The sequence below is a fragment of the Callorhinchus milii genome, unplaced genomic scaffold, assembly GCF_018977255.1.
Source record: "Callorhinchus milii isolate IMCB2004 unplaced genomic scaffold, IMCB_Cmil_1.0 Scaffold31, whole genome shotgun sequence".
Lineage (NCBI taxonomy): Eukaryota > Metazoa > Chordata > Chondrichthyes > Chimaeriformes > Callorhinchidae > Callorhinchus > Callorhinchus milii.
In genome coordinates, this window is record NW_024704772.1 from 1,423,601 (window position 1) to 1,448,705 (window position 25,105).

Below are 25,105 nucleotides of genomic sequence, written 5' to 3' on the forward strand. Positions count from 1 at the left end.
GGGGGTGGGGTGTATAGGGGAGGGGGGAGGTGGTGGGGGTATAGGGATGGGGTGTGGGGGAGAGAGGGAACGAGCCCCGAGCGGTGTAGAGCGCGGAAGCCTTTCGCCTTCTTTGAGACATCCTCCCAACGTAAAAGGTTATGGATCAGGTGTAAGGATTGCTGTGTGTGCGTGAGGAGTCCGAGGCTGGCTGCCCGCGACTTTTACCTCTGATCTTGCCTTGTGGCGTCTGCCGATGGGGCCGAGGGGGCTGTGAGTCCGGTCTTGGGGGCCTCGCCGCCCTCCTTTACACTGGATGTCGTGGGCCAACTTCCGAGGTAGATGAGAGGCCTTCCTCACTGCGCAACACAAGGCAAGACGGTGTCAGGCTTAACATCACAAGAAAGCTTCGGAAATAGTTTCTCTCTGTCTGTGTGGGGGTGTGTGTACGTGTGTGTGTGCGTGTGTGTATATGTGTGTGTGTGTGTGTGTGTGTGTGTGTGTGTAGGCCCTATGGCCAATTTGATCTCAACCTTGTGTGGTTAACCAATCCTCCCTACCCCCCCCTCCCACCATCCAACCAACACGGTCACTGCAGGTGAATCCAGTTGTGTGAGATACGAATGCCCTCACTCCCCTGTAACACTCCTTTTTCCTCCGCACCCTCCCCACGCACCCCCGCCATCTCCCTCCCCCCCCCAACTGCCAAGAGCTATTAAAAGTACCTACTTTGTGCATGTTTTTGTGTCAGGACGTTTGTCGGGGGAGGAGGAGGAGAGGGCAGGCTCTGGGGGGGAGCCGTTGAGCACTGAGCTGCCCCCTGCTGTCCCCACGATGGCCTGGTCTTTGCCCGTGTGAGGTGGCCTACCCACGGAGTTGGCACTCGCTGCCTTCTTGTCACCCTGCTGTTGGTTGGTCAACGTACCCAAGGTCCCCGGACAGCCTACACACAGGAGAGAGGAACTTAATAATAATAACAGTCCTTGTATTTGATACGGCGTCTTATCACGTCTTCGAGACGTCTCAAAGCGCTTCACAGGACACACTGTCAAGCGAATTGACTGTGTATCTTGTGGGCGCGAGCAGCATCCCACAAACAGTCATGGATTGAAGTGACCAATTTATTATTATTATCTTCTTTCGAAGGAACTATTATCCCCGGAAAAGCGATCCGTCCATCGACTCACATCCATGTTCCTACTTACTGCCAGGTAAACAGAGGCGTGTATGTGGAGTAAGGAAACTTGCCCAACATTTACTCCCGACCGGGAATCGAACCCAGGGTCTCTCGCTTGCTCTAACTACTGAGCTACAGGACTCCACTTTGGAGGCATTGGCTCCACCAACGACTTGTATTTACACAGCGTTTTGAAATGCTCAACGGTGGCGGAGCCCGAAGCCAAGCCGTTAGCACGGTCAGAGGAAGGTCTTCAGTTGTGATCTAAAAGAGGGGAAGGAGGAGGTGGTGGGGGGGGCGAAGCGGAGAGATTGGGGAAGGGAGTTCCAAAGCTTCGGGGATCAGTGGCTGAAAGCGCAGCCGTTGATGGTGGGAGTGGAGATCAGTGAGGGCCGGAGACATTAAGATCACAACACAGCTATGAAGTTGGCCCTTTTTGATCTCAAACTGGACGGACGCTTCACCCAGACATCACAGGTCTTACAGCGCGAGGCGTGTTCATGGGTGTTCAAGGCGTGTGGGAGGTCACGCTCACCTTCCTGCGCTGCTGGCTTGCTGTGTGCATCACCGCTGCTCTGTAGTTCATCCTCCAACGGGGAATTGGTTTCCATGGACACCGGAGAGTTTGTGCGCAAGCGACCAGAGGGGCTGCAGCAAACAACGTGCGTTAGTAACAGTAATATACCATAGACTATAATCACTGCATTTGCTACGGTGCCTTGTCACGTCGTCGAGACGTCTCCCAAGTGCGAGCGCTGCACAGGATATGCACTGTAAAGCGAATTGACGGCGCATTTTGCGGCCAATTGCGTACAGATAGGGAAGGAGTCAAGGTGCGAAGGGAAGTGTGTGGGAAGGACGTGTGTGTAATACTCGTGCCGGTTAAAACTGAGCTTCTGCGGTCACACGGATTGAACAACAACTTCTCTGCCCCGGGTGCAGGCACCAGGACCAGAACCCTCTCGCTTACCCGGCCTGGGAGGCAAAGCTGGCGAACACGGCCCACCCCTCCATGGGCGGGGGTGAGGTGGGGGGATCCGTGCTGTCCCACACGCTCAGCCCAGCGTCAGACACGCTCTGGCCACTCGCTGCCTTCGACGCTGGGACGCTGTCAAAGTTGGCAGTCCAGCCGGTTTCTGGGCGGGGGGAACGGGGGGAGACAGAAGACGAGACAAAGCGTTTGCGAGCTGAGAGATACATTCACGCGTAGGCAACAGGGAGCGCAGGAAGTGCCCACAATTAATCCTTCCCCGAAGCACAGAGTCAGCCCGTTAATAAGACGCTATTTGGAAGAGAGCAGGGAGTTTTTATCCGGGCTCCAACCTCATCCCGGCTGCTTCGCTGTCGGTGAGTTGCCGTGTCTGACTGCAGATCCATTTGCCTCACTTCAACAACAACGACAGATGACATTCACACGTCAGGAGGATGTCCCAAGGCGCTGGACAGTCGGGGATTCGCGCCTGAGCTGGGGGTTGGGGTCAGGAGATGGAGGCAGGGGGCTGGGGGGGGAGGTGGAGGGCAGAGCACTCACCTTTATTCAGCTCCATCTCCACCTTGTCATCGCTGGGCTTAACAGGCCTCAATGTTCCCTCCTCTTCTTCCTCCTCCTCCGAGTCCCTGCTCCCCTCACTGTCCGTGCTCCCAGAACTCCTGCAACACGTCACACGCACACACACTGAGATCAGAGCAGTGAGACCCACACTGAGAGCCTCAGACAGGTCAACAACAACTACAACTTGGTATTTACACAGCTCCTCTGTCCCGGAGTGCTCGACAGTGACCGTAAGAGTCGAAGAGGAAGGTCTTTCAGATCAGATAGTATCAGTGCCTCCTGTGAAGATCCCACCCCCTTCTCCACTCTCCTCCCCCATAACTCAGCTGCGCTCACTTTCAAGACTTAAGGCATAGGCACGTGGGGAGGTCCTGTGAAACTACAGACTAAGTAGGTCTCCAAGGGAGACGAGGAGAGTTCAGGGGGAATGTTTTCACCCAGAGAGCAGGTGGGGGTGTGGAATCCTCTGCCAAAGTAAGGTGGTGGAGATTGAGACCATTGTAGCTTTCAAGAGGGAAGTAAATCAGACGAGAGAGAGAGAGAGAGAGAGAGAGAGAGAGAGAGAGAGAGGGGGATTGAAGGGTAAGGCAGGACGGAGAGACTAAAACAATATCCTTGTTCGCCACGCAGTGGAAAAAAAAGTTCCTATTCGAGGTGTCACGAGATTTCATATGAAAGAGCTCCAGGAGGGTCACTGTCTTAACCTTGTGGTGAAACAATAACTTAATTGCTTTCTGTGAATGATTGGTATCAATGCTGTGTAACGAGACACCATCCCTCGCGCACACACAGGCGCATACACACTGACCTGGGCGTGCGAGGGGCGTTAGTGGCAAAGCGAAGCTCCTTCTCCTGCCACACGTCCTCCTCATCGGAACCTTCCTCATCATTGAACTGCCGGATTTTCTCCTTCCAACATTCCTCAAAGAGGTTTGTGTTGGGCTGAAAGAAGCCAACAGTAAAGCATTACCAGCCGGAGAGGATTAGGCGCAGCTTGGCAAGAGCCAAGGCTTGGGGGAAGCCCAGAGCGTGCGTTTGGGGGGGTAACTGCTGGAGTCTAACCAGCTAAACCCACATAGTTTACCGTTGCGAGCACTCTCTGCTTGTCCAGCTGGGACCACGCTGGGCTTTGGTTTGCAGGGCTAACGGGAGCTGAGTGACTGGTCTGCCCGTCCAGGTCTGGCCGATGAGCCAGGCTTTGCGGCGCTGTCAGCAGCAGTGCTCTAGAGTACTGTGGTCCCGTGTGGCTCAGGAACCAAACTACCGCGAATAAGGCATTACCATTCCCTCCCCGCAAGGAGGTGTAGCCCACTAGGGAGCTGAGCAGTAAACCCTTTGGAGAGTATGAAAACAAGAGTCTTTGAACCATAAAGCCATTATCATTAAAAGCAAGCAAAAAGGGCGAAAAAACAAGGAACAAAAGCACAGACACGTCACATGCCCACATGGGAAGGACTGTATTAGAGGGAGAGAAGGGGAAGAGAGCACGGGATTAGGTGGGGGGTGTGTGTGTAGGATTAGGGTCTGTTTATCTGAAGAAGAATGGTAACTCCAAATTTCTGTGGCTTTATGGTTCGAAGCCCAAACTTCCTCACTGGATAGGGCAGGGTTTAGGGCAGGGAGGAGGGAGGGTTTTATTCTCTCTGCGGGTCCAGGAATTCGCTGGTCACTGAACACACAGTACCGAGTGAGTGGAATTGGCTGTCAAGAACAGGACACGACACAAATACTCACTCCGTCACTGTTGGCATCGAACACAAAACTGATGTTAGCCGCTCTCTCAAAGGCGGAACTGTGAACGGGGAGAGAGAGAGAGAGGAAGAGATAAAGAGGGAGTCAATAACCCCAGCATTGCATCCAATGTTTACACTGTCAAAACACCTCAAAGCGCTTCACAGGAAATCGCTGTCCTGGCTGTTAAACTCGTGGAGTGAAGCACCTTAAGTGCGATACCGTACTCAGTATGACTCGATGCTCCCTGCACCCTCCTCGCTAACTTGAAAAGATTTTCCTCCCTCAACCGCCCCTTCTCTGGGGGAGATATCTGCTCCGTCTCCGTGCTGTGCCCTCCCACCCCGCCCGCCCGCACCCCCAAACCCTGCTCTCCTCCCGTTAAAACACTCACTTCACACTCTCCTCCTGCTCGGCAAACTCCTCGTCGTTGAAGCCAAACTGGTCGATGAAAGAGGATGTCATCTGTTGAATCTGATAGTCAGAGAAGGCCTGGGGGGGGGGGAGAAACAACTTGCATTTACACAGCGCCCCTCACGCAGGATAGCCTCCCAGAGCGCCCGACAGTGGAGGAGCACAAGGTCAGAGAGAACGACAAGGAAGGAGGGAGAGAGAGGGGCAAGGCGGAGGGAGAGCGTTCCAGAGTTCCACCCACTCCTCACCTGCTGCAGAACGGCCTCCTGTGGGAAGCTGAACTCCTTCAAATCGTTATCGTCGTCATCGCTGGAGGAGTGCAGGTTCCTCATGTTCACCTGAGAACAGACAGGGTGACAGGGGAGAGCATTCAGTGCTGAGTAGGTCCCCTCAGGCTTAGCCAGAGAGAGAGAGAGAGAGAGAGAGGGTCGGGGGACACGGCTCTGACAAAATCCTCTCAACCCACCGACACACCCACCCACCGACTCTACCGGCCTTAACAATCACCCGCTCGGAAACCACGCTCCAGTCATGCTCCTGAGCGAGAGAGTTGGGAGGGACAGTGGGATGGAGCTCCAGAGAGCGGCTAAAAGCTCGACTGCTGATAGTGGGACGGGGCGGAGGGAGGGGGGTGCGGGGGATAGGACGGTGGAAGCAGAAAGTGTAATTTGTTGCAAGAACAAATGAGTTAGATTCCTGCTAGAAAATAATATCTGGGGGATTCAGTATGTAGTTTGGGACACGACACGTCAAGCGAGTGCCACGATGGTGGAATGCAAACTGGATGGACCTTGGTCTTTTTATCGCCAGCAAATTCTGATGTTCTTATGACCCAAAGCAGGCTGGTTCTGTTCCCTGCCCCCACCTCCCTCCCTCCCCCACCCCGGGGAGTGGGTAAAGCACGGACACGTCACTGCGATCGATCGCACAGACCCGCACGCAACCTAATCCAATCCAGAAACTCACCAGATCCACCGTGTTCTTCTTATTGGTGTCCGACAGCGACCCCAACACGAACTTGTCCCATCGTTCCCGGGCCTCGTCAGGCAGCTCTGAAAGCAGTGGGTAAAGCAGAGACACTGAGCTGGCGCAGGAGACGGAGAGAGGAGCCGCGAGACCAGGAGATACACTGATAAGACTAGGAGAGAGTCGGGGAGAGAGCCATTGAGAGACTGAGGCAGAGAGAGATGGAGAGTGAGGCCCCGATGAATCGGGAGCAGGCGGTGAGGCGAGACTAAACTTGGGTTTGAAGACCTGTCGGTTGGAAGAGGAGGGAAGGAAGGAGGCACTGGAGTGAGGGAAGGTCAGAAGGAGTCCAAAAAGAGAGAGAAATGGGGGAGAAGAAATGTAAAAAGAGAGGGTGTGGTGACACTGGATTTGAGGATACAGGCGATGAGGGAGACTGCATCGGGTGGGGTGGGGCTGAGTGTTGGGGGGGTGGGAGAATAGGGCTTTGGGAGAAATGGGGCGGAGTGGGGGTTGTGTCAGTGACACCACAGGACACGACAGACAAGACACTGCATTGAGCCGTTCCTTACCTTTGATTAACTGGGCGATGAGGCTGTGGTTTGGGCCGTTTTCTGAGTTCTGGACCATGGCGTTCGCTATCCTGGTCAGGTGGCCCATGTAGCCTTTCCTCCGGCCGCCCTCCAGCCTGCGGGAGAGGAGACGGGCTCGAGATCAGGCTTGGTCAGCCCCCCCCCCCCCCGACATCCCTTCCCACAGCCCCGCACCCTCCGTGGCCTTGCCGGCCTTCCTAAAGTGAGCGACCGGACGCAACTCCCGAGTTGCTCCTGGCGAGCGTTTTTCTCTGTAGACTTCCGGTTTTCTTCAGTAAACTACCAGTTGTTTCTTTTCCCCCCGGGTTTTCTCTTGATACGCTCGGTTGCTGGCGAGTGACTGACCCGAGCCTGGGGGAATCCTTAAGAATATCCCGGCCCGCTTGAGCCGCCCCTCGACCGTACTTACTGCTCTTTGTCGTTCTCCTCCCACGCTGACACCACCCTGTGGATCAACTGGCACTTCTGAAACAGCTGACGGGAGAAAAAGAGAGAGACGGGGAACAGTTAATCTAAAGCCAATATTTATTTCCCTCTGCGGTGTTGGGTGTTAACGTGAGCAGCAAAGCTCATTCTCTCCTCTCCTTCCTCTTCCATGCTTATGGTCACCTCCTCCCTCCACCCCCAGGCCTGGCTCGGTGTCAGGCTCGGCCAATGTTAAGCGCTCAGAGACTCTGCCCTTCGCGTAGGGCGTTACGTTCTTGCTGCTCCTGCTGCTACACACAAGTCGGCCGCTGCTGCGTTTGCCACGTGCACCGAGACACGAGAGAGCGAGAGAGGGAATCCCGTGAGGCGCTTCGAGATGTTTCAACGGGTGACGTGTACAGGGAGCGGGTGGCGTGCGCGCGTGTGTGTGTGTGTGTGTGTGTGGGGGGGGGGTGGGGGGGAGAGAGGATCGCTGGGCAAAGCGCTCACATACGTGTTTGATGAGGGGGTTTTCCCGGACGGTCTCGGCGTTGTTCTCCGCCGGGGTCTCTGCGGACTCCTCAATCGGAGGGTTTCCCAGGGCCGTGCCGATACACAGCTCCACTTGTAAGTGCAGGAAGTTGTTCCACACGTACTTGAAGTACAGATCCTGGCGAGACAGACACACGGCTGTTTGCGGGGACGCTGCTGTGCGCTATCGGCTGCCGCGTGTCCCCCTCAAAGTATACAGCCAATTCGCTTTACGGTATATTCTGTGAAGCGCTTTGAGACGTCTCGAAGGCACGATAAGGCGCTGTATCAGATGGAAGAATTAGCAGGAGTATTATTATTATTAGGTCCAGCTCACACTCACCAGCAGCGTGTCCAGCGTGTTTAACTGCATCAGCTCCTGATTGACCTCGCTGTTGTTAACCTGTAACATGCTGGTCACCAGCTTGACCACGTGAACGCGTGTGTTGCCCAGAGGAGGGTCCAGGAACCCCCAGGTTGTCACGATCTTACTTTTCTGGAGGAAAGCCACAAGGAGCGAAGTGAGTGTTTGGGACGGAAGAGTCAGGGGCAGCAAACGTACATCACACTTAATTCGCGGTGTCCTGCCTCGCTCACGACTGCTCTACACGGCAGCAATAGTGTCCGGCATGGTTCTGCCCACAACACGCACAGCACAAAACCCGAGAGAGCGTAGAACAAACACCAAACCTACAACAACAACAACTTACACTTGTACAGCCAGCGCCCTTCGGGTCGGAAAGACATCCCCGGGGCGCTGGGTCATCAGGGATTTTTGGCCCAGAGCTGGGAGTTGGGATCAAGGAGGGGTGGAGGGCAGAGCGGCGGTGGGGTTGGAAGGGCGTCCGAAGAGGAAGGTCTTTAGACGGGACTTGAAGGAGGCAAGAGAGGGGGGGGGCGGAGGAATTGCGGGGTAGAGTTCCAGAGTGTGGGGGGGGTGGGCAGAGAGGTTGAATGCCTGACCACCAAGTCCTAGCTCAGTCTTGGAACCTCTCCTGGCAATGTTTACCAACCAAACACACCTCACCAGCACAATCCAATCTGTAACTCACTCCCACATTAATGTATATATACACGCACACACGCACAAGGCCCACAGGCCGCCAGTGGGTCCATCCTGCTCCACTTATAACCCTTTTGAACTTCTGGATTAAGATTCCAGCTAGTCACTCACTCCCAGGCTCTGTTATCCTATGATAAACATCCTCTCCACTACAACCACCTCTTCACTAAAGTCTAAAATCAACGTTACACCAGAAAGGGTTTTTTAGGGTTTGGCCTTACCTTTGGTGGTTCAAGCAGGAGCTGGTGGAAATCCTGAAGCCGGGATTTGATGGCCTGGAGGGTCCCCGTGCTGACTTGGCTGCAGGCGTGGTCTAACCCAGGAGTGCACAGGTCCAGCTGGCCATCCAGGTTACAAAACAGCCCACCCATTCCACCCAGGTCAGAACTGCGTCAGGGGCAAGGAACAAGCAATCAATCAGGAGGAGAACACGCAAAAAAAGATTGGCTGCAACACTGAACTCTCCCCACACACCCCCCACTCCATCTCAGTTTATTCAGAGAGTGATTGGGTTACAGAGACCAGCAATGAGGAGTTCTAAGTGAAGGCAGGGCGAGTGAAGACAGCAGGAGTCTGCAATCGAGGCACATTATGCACTCAGAGAGACAAGTTCTTAAGACCACACTACCGGGAGAATGTCAAACACAGCGACATCATCTCTCTCCCCCTCCCACCACCATGGCTCCACTGCTCGAGGGAGGGGTACTTGAGGAGGGTTGGGGGTTACTTACCGGGGTCGACGGGTCTCCAGCAGAGTCAGTAACACCTGGATCCCGTTGACAATAACAGACTCGTCTCTCTCCCCGTCCTCAAACATGTTACTGAGCAGCTGCTCAATGGTCTCCTGTCTGAAAGAGAGAGAGAGGACGGTGAGAGACTGTCAGGGAGGAGAGAGAGGGGGAGGGAGAGAGAGAGAGAGAGAGAATGGGGTGGGGGGGGGGAAAGAGAGGGAGAGGGAGGGAGCGAGCGAGAGAGAGAGAGAGCGCGCGGGTGGAAACTGGGTTAGAGAATGCAGAGAATGGTGAGAGAATTTGTGGGGGGGGGGGGGTGTTAGCCGAGTGTCTGACAGATGGGGTGATGGGTTTCCGTACATGCCGGTCACCTGGCTGACCCCCCGAAAAACACTGGGTCATCCAATATCCAACCAGTGCCCGACTCGATCATGAATTGGGGACAGAATAGCGCACGCAAAGTCAGCTTGTGGAGCCCGGGGGAGGGGGGGGGGGGGGGTGGGGGGAAGAGGATGTAAAAAGTGAGTTCAAATAGTAAACCAGAAATTTGATGCAAACGTTTTTGGCATCAGGAGGACGTCTCAAAGTGCTTTGCAGGATTTTGTATTAAGAGGGTAAGGCGAAAGGGCACTGGGAGTAAAAATAAATCTACAGGGAACAGGCTCGGTGTGGGCTGAATGGCCTCCTCCTGTCCCCGTTTTGCTCACGGACAGGGAGCAGAGCGGGACAGCTCGAGCGCGATTAACCCAGGGGAGGGGAGTTGTCCACTTCTCGATGTGACCATTTGAATTATTCATTCAGAATAATTGTGCAATGCAGCAATATGGCAGCCTGGGACTCCCACGTCTACTGAGCAAGAGAGAGAGAGAGAGAGAGAGCTTTGTGAGCTGATCAGATTACCAGCTGTAAATCGCCCATAAGTGCAGATAGGAGAGGAATTGATTGTTGCGGATCAGCAGAGAGGGAGAGACTGGGAGTGCTCAAGCAGATTCCAACACACACAACCCGGAGTTGGGCTAAACGGGCACTCGGTGCTTTGGGAGGAAGGCGGAAAGAGAGAGAGAGAGAGCGCAGAAGTCCCAGGATGCGCTGACAGAGAGTGACAGAAAAACAATGGCTTTGATATCACAGCCTTCACATCAAAGTGCTTCTTAGTTAGTTACTCTAAATGCACGTGACTGTTTTTTTTGCTCAGCAAAGGTGGCCGCCATTTTGCGCGCAGCGAGGCCCCACAAACAGGTCGCTACGAGGCGAAAAATCAGCCCACGATCTAACGAAATGGCAGAACAGGCTCGAGGGGCTGAATGGCTTCATCCTGTTCCTATGTACCTGTCCATTCATCTCGACACTGTTGCTGCCGTGCGTGTTTGCTACAGACCGGTCACTACACTTCGAAAGCAACCTGGTGTATCTGTGATCCTACTGTGAGCAGGTCAGAGCCTGCTGAGCGGAGGGAGCGGGCAGGTTGTTATGGGGTCAGCGGGTCAGAGCCTTGCTCTAACACTGGAGTTAAAGGGCTCAAGTGAGGGGAGACTATTTCATCCGCGAGGCTCCTGCCCTTCGCCAACGCTCAAAGCCACTTACTTCTCCAGTGTGGCCAACAGCTGGTCTGGCTCAGGGCTGTCCTGGATCTGAATCATCTGTTCACGGCTCAGCCGGATAATGTCACACAGCGACTGCGAAGCATTCGAGTGTTGCTGCACACGCGGGAGGGAGGGAGGGAGGGGGAGAGAGAGAGAGAGATCACAGGGAGAAGAAAACATCACCAGGTTACACTTAGGTTCAACATAATAACCCTCAAGTTTGGTACATCGCCTCACACGTCGGAGAACGTCTAAATGCACTTCACCTGACGTACTGTAAAGTGTAGTGACTGTTTTGTGGGCACTTTGCAAACAGCAATGTCCCCACAAACAGGCCAGGAACAATTTTATCTGATTGTTGGTCAGGACACCGGGAGAGAGAAACTCTTCTCTTTTCCAACAGTGCCTGTGGATTGGGGGGAGGGGGGGGGGGAGGAATTTTTAACATCCAACTGAACAGGGTTGACGGGGGAGCAAGGTTTAACGTCTCACCCGAAGGACGGCACCTCCAGCTCTCTCCTCTCGCCCACCAGCACTGCAGTGGAGCCGCAGCCTGGACTGTGAGCACAAACTCCTGACACGAAGCTCGAAATCTTACTAGATAACCGGAAGCACGTTCAACATCAGCCACTCTGCATTTATGTGGCGCCCTCCACTCGGGGCAGCGTCTCGGAGCGGGTAAGGTGGGGAGGCTGGAGGTGAAGAGGGAAGAAGGACCGGGGAATGGTGCACACTCACACCCAAGCCAGTTCCAAAATCCTCTTTTGATATATAAAATAGACACTGTCTGAAGAAGTGATGATCCACATTGAACCTTTGATCCTCTGGATCTCAGGCCACTGGCAACAGATCAGAGGTTGCCCCAGCCTCCCAGGGCCCGCCTAACCCTGTCAGGCCTTTGAAGCCGTTTCCTACGCGCTCGGGAACAGTCCCTTGTCCAGCTCAGCGCGAGACGGAGTGTGACGTCTGAGGAACACGGCGGGAGGGCGAGGCCAGTTTACTCACGTCTTCGTCTCTGGAGCTTCGGATCATCTCGATGAGTCTCTGGATGATTTTCTCTTCGTTTAGCCACTGATGGAAACACAAGCCAGAGGGAGAGTTAGGGCAGAGTGGAACAACTCAAACGGCTTGTTCCTTGGCTTTAAATGTGCGGACAGAACAAGGGAAGTGTATAGACAGAGAGGGCCGGGGTGGGTGGGGGATGGAGAGAGCGACAGAGAGGGAGAGAGAGGCGGAGGGACGCAGGGGAGGGAGGAGAGAGAGAGGCGGAGGGACGGAGAGAGTGAGAGAAAGATAGAGAGAGAGGGAGGGAGAGAGGGAGGGAGGGAGATGGGAGCAGAGGCACATCTCACCCGAAAGAATGGAAAGGACTTACATTCAACACGTCCTGCCTGAGTTGGGGCTGCTCTACACAGGTGAGGAGACGCAGCAAAAGGTCCATAATGGCTGAGGTTCCTATGTGTTTCAACAGCAAGGCTACAAAATCGTCCTTCTTTCGTAAAAAATCCACTATCTGCCGAACGCAAGCAAAGTCAAATTCAAAACACATTCACGAAATAGTACACAATACAGATTCACGTTTACACAGCGCCTTGCACATCGGGAGGATGTCCCAAGGCACTTCACTAACAAATCCATCACCTTCTGACCCAGAGGTGGAGCGTGAGCCAGGCTTTATATCACTGAACTTGCTCCAACTCCCCCACGTTTGTTAGGTCAGGGTCTTAAGGGTCACAGGGCAAAGGTGGGTAATTGAGGTTGAGGTACTGATCAGCCGTACTCTTATAGAAGGGCGGAACAGGCTCGAGGATCTCGGTGGCCTACTCCTGTTTCTATATTTCTAACTGCACAACCTCCAGCCACAAGTTTAACTCTCCCACCCACACGACAAGGTGATATACTTGTGGTTGTCTCTCACAGCCGTTATGACTCGTGCCACCTTGCGGAACTAAAAATAAGGAGGATGGGATGAGGAGGAAAGGCAAGGTGACTTACCTGTTCACTCTTCCTATTGATGAGGATACCCATGACTTTACTGAAGAAGCTGGCCAGCAGAGGGTTAAGTGTGCTGTCATTCTGCAGAAAGCCGTAGAGACGGCTCAATAGGCCCTCGTCCTCACCCAGAGCGTCGTTTACATGCATCACATCCGCCGTCAGGATCTCACAGGATATATTGGGGTACCTGAAACACAGCACCTCGGGTGTCACACACCCTCTCTCAAAGCCCTTTGTTAAGCAACAATTAGCCTCGCATTTGATTCAACCCTGTCGATGCTGTAACGCCTCAAAGTGACTTTTCAAAGCAGTTCGCACTCCGACCCCATCCCTCAAACAGCCATGAAGTGAAGTACCACAAAATACACAATCACTCCACTTTACAGTAAATCCTGTGAAGCGCTTTGAGCCGTTATAAGGCGCTACATCAAACGCAAGGATTAATATTATTACGTGCATGTTTAGGCACATACACGCATTATTATTCATTATTATCTGATGGATACAGAAGAGGGATAGAGAGAAAGAGAAACTCCCTTCTGTTTCTCATTGACGGGATCTTAAACGTCTGCCTGAACGAGACACAGATGGGAGCTTGGTTTAATACCCGGATCGAAGGACGATGCCCCTGATAATCCAGAGCTCTCTCTCTCCCCCCTCCACACACATACGCACACACTCCCCTCCCAGCACTGCTGTCAGTGTGGTGTCATGTCAGACTGCACTGTGCGCTCAAGGGCCCAAAGTAGAACACGGAGCCACGACTTTATCCAAGCTCGGAATTTCCTCCTCTCACTGCGCTGGCCGGCACGGCCTGTGTTAATCCGCAGCTGTCGCTGCCTGAGTTCAAGTAGGGATCGATCAGTCCCATTTCACAATCAATTGACCCCCGTTAGCTTAATAGCAACTGGAGAATAAATGGCTTCTCTCCCACCCATACTACCCATCCAATGCATAACAAAGCACCTCCTGGCATGTGCGACGAGCAACGACACCACTGGTCATGAACAGCTCAGGCTTGGGAAACAGTACGCTCCTCACAGAATACACTGTAAAGTGAATTGACCGTATATGTTATAGGCAAAAGGCAGCCGGCAATTGCGCACAGCGGTGTCCCACCAACAGTCGTAGGTTGAGTGAGTGACCAAATTGTGATTATCTATTTATTTTTTGGAAGGGTTTATTGCTCCCGGAAAAGTGATCCAGACTAACAACTGGTTCCCTACTTACTGCTGGGTAAATAGAGGGGTGCGGAGTAAGGAAACTTGACCAACGTTTCGCTCTGCCGGGAAGCAAAACCCGGGTCCTCTCGCTTGTGAGGCGAGTGCTCTAACCACTGAGCTACAGGACTAATAAGATGGAAACTCACAGGATATTGGGTTTATTTGCAGACGCTGAACCCAGAGTGCAACTCACCACTACCCGCCCCCACACAGTGACGTCCTGCACCTGAGTGTCACCACAACTCACACCCAGAGCCTGCAGGAGCTGCAGTGTCCAGAACAAAAGCAGAAGTAATTGGCGGAACAGGTTCAAGGGGCTGAATGGCCTACTCCAGTTCCTATGTTCCTATGAGCACCCCTCCTCTCCCCCAACCCTCACCCCACCCCCCCCACCATAAAGCTTGCGTCAGCCGAGACCACACACACATCTGGTTATGACTCCAGCTATGAAGACAGATGGTGGATTTTGAGTGACCAAATTATTATTATTTTTTTTTGTGTGTGTGTGGTTTTAGCTGGTTAAACCGCAGCAGTTACCCCAACACACTGAGGGCTGGGAACCCAAAGCCTTGGCGCTCGCTAATCTGCTCTCCAGGAGTAAGGGAGGGAAAGAGCGAGTGAGCGAAAGGGAGGGAGAGAAAGAGAGTGAGTTAGGGAGAGAAACAGAGTGAATGAGTGAGTGAGAGAGAGTGAAGCAGTGAGCGAGTGGGTGTGAATGAGTGAGTGGGGGAGTGAGTAAGCCACAATCCACCGGTCAGTTAGTAGCTACAGAGTTCTCTATCCAACACTGCCCTGCATCCCGTCCTCGCCCCCCCCCCACCACCCCCTTACTTGTAGCGGACTTTCTCGTCCATGTCTTCGGACGGCTCCTGGGTGATGCAGGTGACCAGGGCCTCCATGTTGTGAGGCCGGGTGAGGAACTCCACGAGCTTGCGGTTGTTAGCCTTGCACTCCTGCAAGATGTCCTCCTCCTCCATCAGCTCGAAGAGCGTCACGTCCTCCCGCTCCAGCAGCGTGTCGATGTGCGACGTGGTGTGGAGGTCGAACTTCCAAAACATGATGCGCTGTGGAAAAAGGGCAACGAGCACAGCTCAGTGATCTGGGTACGTAGCGTTTCGCCCACAAAACACAGAGTCACTGCACTTTGCAGCATATGCCGTGAAGCGCTTTGAGACGCCTCGAAGAGACGTGATAAGGTGCTGGATCAGATGCCAGGATTATTATCAAAGTGGTCCCCAAGTGAACTGACATCTGTGGAGTCCTGTAGCTCAATGGTTAGAGTAATCGCCTCGAGAGCGAGTGACAGGTTCAATTCCTGGGCAGGGCAAAATGTTGGGCATGTTTCCTCACTCCATACGGCTCTGTTTATCTAGCAGTAAGTAGGAACCTGGCTGATAGTCGATTGACGGATCCCTTATCCCTTATCTGCAGATAATAATCCCTTCAAAAAATAATTTGGTCGCTCGATGTTTGTGGGGACGCTGCTGTGCGCAATTGGCAGTCAATACCCCCTAAAGTGTATCCTGTGAAGCGCTTTGAGATGTCTCAACGACGTGATAAGGATCAAATGCAAGGATTACTATTGTTTAATTGTCCTGAGCCACGGGACGTGCCAGCGCGGAGAAAGGCGCTGGACTACCAGTGAGATCGAGGGTGGGACGCTCACTGTGTGGAGCTGTGTAAGCAACAGGGGGTAAAGGTTGACGTTTAGCTCAAGCTCGGCATTGCGACAGGTTTTAGGATCACGTGGGTCCAGCCACACAGCGACTTATGTTTCTTTTTTCACGGAACGCTCTTACCCACCCTCCATCCCACCCACCCACCCACCCACGCCACCGCTACTCGGCCAAAAAAAAACAAGTTTCTTCGTCATTCACCGAAGAAGCTGACACGTTTTCCGAGGGAGCCGGAGGGAAGGGGCAGTGGGACGTGGACTGAACGTGCGATCGCAAATGACAGCCACGTATTCCCAGATTGTCAAAGGTCGTTACAAACTCGGGAGACAAAGCCTCCCGACCCACACCCCTCCCACCTCCGACCAAACCGCAAGCCGTGTGACGTGCTCCGAGACCCTGCCCTGAGACACTGCGGCCCAGCCTGACTCTGCACTCATTTAATGTCCACATGAGAGGGGGGGGGGGGGGGAAGGAAAGCCCCACGGTAGGACTTTGTGAGTTCACAGCCAGGACTGATACCGTGGGGGTGGGTATTGTGAGGAGAGGGGAGGAGTGCTACATAGTCGGAGGCGTTACACTGAGATTTCATCAAACTGTTCAGTAACCCTATTCAGGGAGTTTCACTCTCTCCCTCTCTCTCTCTCTCTCCCGTGACCAGTTTGTGGAATCCTATAGCGCAGTGGTTAGCGCGCTCGTCTCGCAAGTGGGAAGACCCGGCTTCGATTCCTGGGCAGGGCGAAACATTGGCCAAGTTTCCTTACTTCACACACACGCCTGTTTACCCAGCAAGTAGGAACCCAGTTGTCAGTCGATTGGTAATAGTCCTTCCCCCCACCCCAAAAAAAAATGTGGTTATTCAATCCACGACTGTTTGTGGGACACTGCTGTGCTCAAATGGCCCACAAAATACAGTCAATCCACTTTATAGTATTACCCTATGAAGGGCTTTAAGAAGTCCCAACGAAGTGGTAAGGCGCTATATCCAAAGGAAGGATTATTATTAGTTTATGCGGCAACTTGCAAGGTGTCGTTATGCTTGACTAAGCCACGGAGATGCAGGCAAGTCTACTGAGGGCAAATCAGTGGTACCAAACGCTCTCTCTCGCTCCCCTCATCCACACAGAGGCATTGATTCCCTGCTCTGCGTGCTGTACATTACATCTGTGTTTAGTTTAGGTCCTCAATCTCGGCCAGTGCAGTACAGAGAGTGCTAAAATTGTCCTCTCTCTTCCCAGGGGTGGGCAAGACATTAACCAGTGTTCTACTCATAGTGTGCGTTCACCAGATATATAAAATCCGAGCATTTGATACACAGGCGAGACTGTCAAACCATCTAACACTACCCCACGTGAAGTGCGCTATATATAAATGCAAGCTGTTGTTGCTGCTGTTGTTGTACGTATCAAGTTTTCTCTTAAATACATTGACAAAAACAAATCCGCTCCCACAACCCACGGCTGTTTGTGGGAACATTACTGCCGCGTTTCTCCCAGAAAATATACAGTCAATCCACTTTGCAGCGTATCCTATAAAGCACTTTGACACTTCTCAACGACGTGATGAGGTGGAAGGATTGTCATAATCATTATCACAAAGCACTTCACAGAGATTTGATTTAAGTGTAAATTTGGAGGCAAACAGGGCGGCCAATTTGGGTAAGTAATGTCCCACAAACAGGGGAGCCTGGAAGCTTTAAGAGGTGTCTGACAGTTTGACTCTCGCACTATATATAGCGCCTGTATGAAAAGCAAGAGACATTAATAGAAAACTGCGGTGGAATATGCGGAGGGTTAGAAGCAAGCAACAGCGCTGAGAGGCTGGAGCCCTGGTTAACATCAAGGACAGAGACGGAGGAGAGCAGTGTTTAGAGAGAGAGAGAGAGCGCGAGAGAGAAAGTGCCTCCTGTCCCATTTCCAAGCAGATCAGAAAGCAAAAGGGAGGGCTTCACGACTGCAGTGTGCAATCCGGTCGACCTACTCGGAAAGTGCCCCAGTTATTTACAGCTCTCCTTCCTACTCCGGCAACCTTGTGAATCCCCCGTTAAGGGGCAGGATTTATTTTTTACTCGAGTGTGCTCACTCGAATACTTTCCCTCTTCCCTCCATTTTCTGAAGGCTTTCACTATTGGGGAACGCTTCAGAACACCTTCGGTGTGTGTTGGTTAGTCAAACAAGGCAGCCAATCTGCACACACACAGGCATTAAGTGAACAGCTCATTTATCTGGTGTCTTGTTGGCCAGGACACTGGTGGGTGAGACGATGCCTTCTCGTTGCTAACAGAGCAGTGGCATTTCTTCATCTGGCGGACAAGACCTGGATTTAGGGCAAGTTTCCTTACTCCACACGAGTGATAATAATCCCTCAAGAAAAAAATAATAAAACTGGTCACTTCAATGCACGACTGTTTGTGGGGACGCTGCTGTGCGCAATTGGCTGCCGCTTTCCACCCACAAATATACAGTCAATTCACTTTACAGTACATTCTTTGAAGCGCTTTGAGACGTCGGGAAGATGTAAAAAGCGCTATGTCAAATGCAAGGATTATTATTATTATATTATTATTATTTAAGGTTTCATCTGAAGAACAGCGCGAGAAACAGGCCTTGAACCGACCTCCTTATAACAATAATAATAATCCTTGCATGTGATGCGCCTTATCACATCTTTGAGACGTCTCAAAGCGCTTCGCAGAATATGCTGTGAAGAGGATTGACTGTAGATTTTGTGCACAGCAAAGTCCCTCAAACAAAATCGGTGGACTGAATGACCAAATTATTATTATTATTTTTTTGAAGATGCGCCAATCGAATAATAACCGACTTACCGCTAGGTAAACCGAGGCATGTGTGTGGAGTAAGGTCTGGCCCCGTCCAGCCCGGAAATCGAACGCGGTTCCTCTCGCTTGCGAGGTGAGCGCTCTAACCACTACGCTACAGGGCTCTACTTCTGACCCAGAGGGATAAGTGAGCCAAGGTGACAAGCTGGTGGCACCCATGGCTCGAAGATGGCTTTAAGCACAAAGCCATTCAGCCCTCCGCCCGAACACAGGCTCTTACTGTGCAGTTACCTTAAATGGTGCTTTATGTACGGTCAGACCCAAAGGCACACGCACGCGGGCGCGCTCGCTTCTCCTGTAGATGGGAAGAATCTGCTGAGCCCGGCCCGGCCCGGCGTGGCGTGTCGTGTTTTTTTACATCGTAAAAAAAAAAAGACTTGTTTAACGTCAAAACAACCCAATGTTAAAGCTGCTCAGCTGCCGCTGCCGAGAGCTGAACTCAGCGAGCAAACTCGCCAACTGACCCAGCACACACCGTCAATCTAAAACAGGAACCACTATATTGTCACTGAACAGCGAATTAGGCGAGAGAGAGAGAGAGAGAGAGTGAGAGAGAGTGAGAGAGAGAGAGAGAGTGAGAGAGAGAGTGAGAAAAAAAGAAAGCAGGATAACGAGAGCACAGGGCAAGGCTGAGATGCTTTGTGACGGGAAGGAAGCAAGCCAGCACTCGGACTGTGGTGAGCTCTGGCCCTCTCTGCTGAGTTTCGCCCGCAAAATACACAGTCATTCCACTTTACAGTGAAGCTGTGAAGCACGTGACAAGGCGCTGTATCAAAGGGAAAGATTATTAGTATTATTATCAACATTATCTCAGCACTTTGACCGCCCAATCTTGGCCGATACTCCGACGTATTAACCGGGTGGGGCGGTGTGGGGGGAGAAGGGGAAGCCGTTTATTGCTTGCAATGTTAATTCGAGGTTCCAGCTCTGCCTGTTCGGGCGGACATTAGAGATCCCATAGTGACAATGGGGGAGTGAGTTTGTGGGGGCCTTGCCTTGTGCAAATGGTTGCCTTACAACAGTCACTACACTTGACAGCAGTTGCCTGCGAGTGCTTTGGGCATGTTTGGACCTGAGAAGGTGCTATGGAAGCGCAAGTTCTTCCTTCTCCCATGAGGGGGAAACCTCTGAGAGGCCACAGAGCACATGAGCTATCAGTTTGGCTGCCTGCCACCAACCAACGAACGAACCATGGCAGGAATGCTCCATTCTAGATTACACTGCACACGTCAAGCTGCGTGATAGCAGAGTTACTACGGTACATTCCTGTGATGCTTCGTCAAACAAGCAGCAGCTCAGGCCAGCGACTCAATGGGAACAGGTAAAGAGAGGACGCGAGTGCCTTCCCCCGAGGCACCGTTTATAACCGCTCCCCCCCCCCACCCATCCACCCACAACCACTCAATCCATTGTCCAGGCCTCAAGCTGCTCCTAGACCACAGTCACTACACTTCACAGAAGGGCTTAGTCATAATTCAACATCATAGGGGCTTGTATCTAATGCAAGGATCATTTCAACAGAGAAGAAAGACATGAGAGATCTAGATAAAAAGGAGTTAACTATAGGGGTATATGAGCAGGTTGATGGGACTGAAAGGATTGTTCTTAAAATAACCAGCGGATACGATGGGCCGAATGGACTTCCTCTGTGCTGTAAATTTCTAGGGTTCTAATACAATCCCCTCACCCCAATCACTGAGCCTTAACTTAACTCTCCCTCAATCCCCTCCACCTTGTCCCCATCCTTCCCCATTTTCAGATGGCCCCTGAAAATCTTCTCAGGCGGTCATCTCCCCACCCCCCTCCCCCTCCCCCCGGCCCAGGCGTCGTTCTCTGCCACTGGCAAGCGCTCTGAGGCACTACTCTGAGTGAGGGGTAACGGTAATGCAAGTTGTTGCCTTCAACCTGCACAGAAGATATACCAAAGCTTCCCTTCAGCACAGGATCAGCCGACGCTTTGGAGCGCAAGTTTTAATGCAATCGCTCCAAGATGCTACCCGCCTGAAGGGCCTTACAAAAATACAAGTAGTTGTTATTTTTAAGGCATGTTCGTTCACCCACACGCATTGCCAATAAGCTAGATTAAAATGCTGGCGTCCAGGGCTGACTCCTTCCTGTTCCTGAGCAGGTGGACTTGGCACAGAATGGAATCAGCTGGCAGAGGGGAAGGAAGAGGGTAAAAAGCAGACCAAAGGTGGAGATTTTTCGACAAGCCAGCCAGCTGGAGGCAGTGACCAGTCAAGGCTGCCCTCTCACCCCCACGGACAGCGTGTGCTGCCTCATTCACTTCCTATTTACTTTCCGATTACAGCTCTTCCTCTCTTTAGCTCCTAACCCCACCCGCCTACAAAACAGGCTTACATTTCCTCTATTTACCACCCCCACCCCACCACCACCACCCTGCCCACCCAAAAAGACAGGCCCTCCTCAACAACCAACAGCGGCACTCCAGTTACAGGAGGTCGTAGCTAGATTGCCGTGCTTCGCAAAGCCGGAGGATTTCATAGCCAGGAAAATAGGGTACGAGAGAAGAAACCGCCGTGCATTAGGTTTGTATGAGCAGCCCCCACCCCCACGCTGCTGGATTCAGTGTAACAGGACGATTGCTAACCACGCAATAAAAGGAAATTGCAGTGTTTCCTGATGCGTTTTGAATATCAACAGTCTGCTTCCTGACGTAATGTCACAACGGAATAAAGTCAGCTCGACGTTAAGACTGCACAGCTAGCTCTCTGTGCTGTGAGCTGAGCCCACCCTGGGCTGGGGCTCCAATCGAGCCACATGTCCCTTAGCAAAGCGGGGAAGAGAATCTGTCAGGGTTCCCACTCCTCCTGATCTCTCTCCTCCAGAGATGACACATCAGGCGAGGGCAAGATTGAAACTCAGCTGTTGAAATGTACACTCGCGCCCTCCCCCATCGAAATTCCCCATCGAAATCTTTTTAACCTCGCGGAAAAACGGCTTTCAAATCAAGGCTAACTTTCCACAATTCTGCCCCAAGCTGGCCTTCTAGGCTAAGACTAGGGGGAATTTCAGGCAAGGCAGTGTCACACAAGCGGGCCTGCAAAATTAAGCCTCAAAAGTCCCCTCCTCCTGCAAACGGACCACGGCTCTCTTCCTCTGCTGTCCAGACCACAATACAAGTTTACAAAGCGTCTACCACGTCAGGAGGACGACCGAAGGAGCTTAACCATACAATCCCACTTTCCCCTCTGCTCTCCTAAAGCACAGCGGTTAGGTATGAACATTCTCTGAGCTACTTAAACCAATGCACAAGTGTTCAGGCCTCATCTCAGGCTTATTTCCTGGTTACATGCAACCTTGCAGCATCACACCCACCCACACACACACACCCACCCACCACGGACCTGCCACACTCAAAGACACTCTTATCATTAAGAATTGTTTCCAATAAACCTTGAACATTTCTTTCTCCAATAAGTGACTCAACAAACTTACGGCAATGCCTCTTATCGATATAAAATATTTAAAGTATCTAGCGTCACATAATCCTGATGGGAGAGTTTATCAAGGGAGTGGCAGAGCCATACACGCCAGGGAGGGCACTGATCAACAACAACTTGCATTTACATAGTGCCCCTCATGCGAGGCAGCATCTCAGAATGCGTAGCGTTGACTGGCTACGTTAGCCACTGGCCTCAGTTACCCTCTGGGCTGGGGGGGTGGGGGTAGGGGTGTGGAGAGGAAAAATCAGGCAAGCTTTATCAGGCTTGGCCGCTATGTCTCTTCCCCATTCCCCAACAGTCTGCTGACTGACTCTCACTTGTTCTCAGGGTTCGGGTTGTCGGGTGTCATAAGAGGTGATGGGGTGGGGGGGGTGTGGAGAACAAGAGTCCACTCAATGTACACAGCGACCCCCAGACCAGACTCACTCACCAAGGACAGGGTTCGGACATACCTTCTGTGCCTGACAGTACTCTTTGCATCACATTCGAGGGCACCTGATCGCAGAAGCGACCGCCTTGGTTCAGCTGACTTGGTGACAGCTTTAGTTGTGTTTGTTTGACAAACACTGACACAAAACAGGTTATCGTTTCGAAACTCGCTTGCATTGTCCGCTCTCCCTGGGATACAGCCAGGGAGAGCGGGCAATCAGTCAGTTTCCCATATGATTCATTGTATTTCCAGTTTCCCTGATGGTTTTATGGGGAGAAGCTCAATGGTGCAGCACAACGCTCTGGAGTCAAAAGAATCTCAGGTTCGAACCCTGTCCTTGGTGAGTGAGTTAGCTGATCGAAGACAGCTATAAGTGGGCTCAGTACCCTGGGTTATGGGGGGGTGAGTTGGTTCCTGCTGCTGATCAGCTTTGCAGTGAGGACAGGCTGTGACATCGCAAGTACCCGGCCAACACTACGGTCGTCTTGTCCCCACCCACCCCCTTGGGAACCCCATTCCTTGTTGTCGTTTTACATCATGAGGATATCTCTGGGATTGACTGCTGTGTAAAATTACGGTGACTGGGTATTTTGGCAGGCAAACACCCACTTGCAGATACTTGAGGGGTTTTGGGGGCGGGCGAAACAGATGGGCCTTGAGAAGTCTAAAAGCAAGTGCATTTTTTTTTAGCAACACAAATAAATAGAGAGCCAGAGCTCAGCGAAGCGTGGGTGCGGGAAGTGGGAAGACTTTAAAATACAAATATAATAATAACTCTTGCAACTGATACAGCGCCCTATCGCGTCGTTGAGACGTCTGAAAGCGCTTCACAGATTCTACTGTAAAGTTGGGAGTGACTGTGTATTTTGTGAGGCGAAACACTGACTTGGAACAGGGTTCCCAGGAAGGGGCCCAGGACCCTGGCGCTCATTTAAAAAGCAGCTCGGTGCTGTGATATGGTGGGGACGGGAAATGGGACGGTTGGACCGAGATCTCAGACGGGCCGAAGGGTGATGGTGTGACTGGGAAGCACTCCATTCTCTCCCTCCCTCCCTGAAGAAGCCTCACTTGTGGGCAAAACACGGCGGACAAATGCACACAGCGATGCCTTTTTTTCCCCGCCACACACACATACCCCTCCACCCACCCCCCCCACCCGGACCTCGCCGCCCCCGCCCCCGCGTCCTCAACCAACGGCGACGACGACGACGACAAGAACAACAACCCTCGCCTTCGCCGCAGCGCCTTTCTCGCGCGGCCGCGGCTTCTCAAAGGCGCTTCGCGGGATGCAAGCGAACCGACGGCGCGCGTTCCGCCCGCGCGGGCGACTGCGCCCGGCGATGCCGTCCGTTCCCCCCACCCCCCCTCCCTCCCTCCCGCCCCCTCCGCCACCGCACGCGAAGGGGGGAGGGCCAAATTATTCCGCTGTGGGGGGGGAGGGGAGTGGGTGGTGGTGGTTGTGCGGTGAGGGGCTGAGGGGGGCAAAGAGTAACAGGAAGAGGCTGCCGACCTGAGCGACTTTACTTACTTTTCAATTCAAAGGCCACTGAGCAATCCACTGCCTGATGATGAATGACGATGATGATGATGGCGGCGGCGGCGGCGATGATGGAGGAGGAGGAGAAGCCGAACCTTCGCCGCCGGATGGAGACGGGGGTGAAAATGCGAAAGGCAACCGGTGGCCGAGGAGAGTCTGCATTGGGCGCCTTCAGTCCCTCACACAGGTCCCCCCCCCACCACCACCACCCCCTCCCTCAGCAGTAACTCCCCTCCTCCCCCCGGCCACTGGCTCCAGGAAAGTCCGGGGATGAGCCAGACCCCGCTAGGCCTCGCGATGAGGGGGGGTGGGGGGGGGGGTGTTTTTTTCTCACCCCTCACCTCACCCGCGGGGGGAAAAAAATTAAGGGGTGGGGGGGGGAGACAACGGTCTATTTCCCGCCGCCGCCGCGAAAAAAAAAAGGGTTTTACGCGCGCGTTGAGGGGGTGGCGGTGGGGGAGGGGGGGGAAGGGGGGGGAAAAAAACGTCGACGAGGAAGGGAGAGGGGACGCGGTAATGGCGGCCGGTGTCGCTGTGTGTGTGTCACTCTCGCGCGCGCGCGCTCTCTCTCTCTCTCTCTCCCCGGGGCTCGGTGTCCGCCGTTTACCGCCCGCCGCCGCCGCCGCCTCCTGCTCCGTCCCTCGTCAACATGGCCGCCGAGCGGTCCTCCGACGTCCCACAGCGCACCGCGCTGATGCGAAGCGAGGGGGAGGGGGGGGGGTGGGGAGGGCCATCCTGCCCCGACTCCGCCCACTACTCACCTCGTTGGCAAGAAAACAAAACTCCTCCCCCTTTACATAAAGGGGCAACGTGTGTGTCACTCAGTGCCAGAGTCTGACTCAAAGGGGAGGGGGGTGTTGTTATTGGGGGGGGTTGTTATTGGGGGGGGTTGTTATGGGGGGGGGGTGTTGTTATTGGGGGGGGGTTGTTATTGGGGGGGGTTATTGGGGGGGTTGTTATTGGGGGGGTTGTTATTGGGGGGGTGTTATTATTGGGGGGGGGTTGTTATTGGGGGGGGGTTGTTATTGGGGGGGGTTGTTATTGGGGGGGTGTTGTTATTGGGGGGGGTTGTTATTGGGGGGGGTGTTATTATTGGGGGGGTTGTTATTGGGGGGGGTGTTATTATTGGGGGGGTTGTTATTGAGGGGGGTTGTTATTGGGGGGTGTTATTATTGGGGGGGGTTGTTATTGGGGGGGGTGTTATTGGGGGGGGGTT

General features: G+C 53.2%; 1 protein-coding gene across 1 annotated transcript; it reads right to left on the reverse strand.

The window, feature by feature from the left end:
• Positions 1 to 184: 184 nt before the first annotated feature.
• On the reverse strand, positions 185 to 24,105 carry LOC103189532 (serine/threonine-protein phosphatase 6 regulatory subunit 3). Its single transcript, XM_042345074.1, has 22 exons — positions 23,881 to 24,105; positions 14,775 to 15,007; positions 12,721 to 12,907; positions 12,101 to 12,238; positions 11,731 to 11,796; positions 10,727 to 10,839; positions 9,143 to 9,259; positions 8,633 to 8,798; positions 7,692 to 7,844; positions 7,332 to 7,487; positions 6,822 to 6,886; positions 6,392 to 6,507; positions 5,820 to 5,905; positions 5,102 to 5,191; positions 4,834 to 4,931; positions 4,443 to 4,500; positions 3,517 to 3,650; positions 2,688 to 2,806; positions 2,127 to 2,292; positions 1,692 to 1,804; positions 709 to 922; positions 185 to 338 (listed from the first exon to the last, which is right to left on the reverse strand). The coding sequence occupies exons 2-22, from the start codon at positions 14,999 to 15,001 to the stop codon at positions 287 to 289; spliced, it is 2,634 nt and encodes an 877-aa protein (XP_042201008.1). The 5' UTR covers positions 15,002 to 15,007; positions 23,881 to 24,105; the 3' UTR covers positions 185 to 286.
• Between the last annotated feature and the right edge of the window lie 1,000 nt (positions 24,106 to 25,105).

Excerpts from the sequence above, each read along its gene's own strand:
- LOC103189532 (XM_042345074.1), bottom strand. The coding sequence starts at position 15,001 with ATGTTTTGGAAGTTCGACCTCCACACCACGTCGCACATCGACACGCTG. Across the intron at positions 12,239-12,720 it reads TCAATAGGAAGAGTGAACAG|ATAGTGGATTTTTTACGAAA; the intron begins GTAAGTCACCTT and ends TGCGTTCGGCAG. Across the intron at positions 923-1,691 it reads CAAGCCAGCAGCGCAGGAAG|GCTGTCCGGGGACCTTGGGT; the intron begins GTGAGCGTGACC and ends TCCTGTGTGTAG.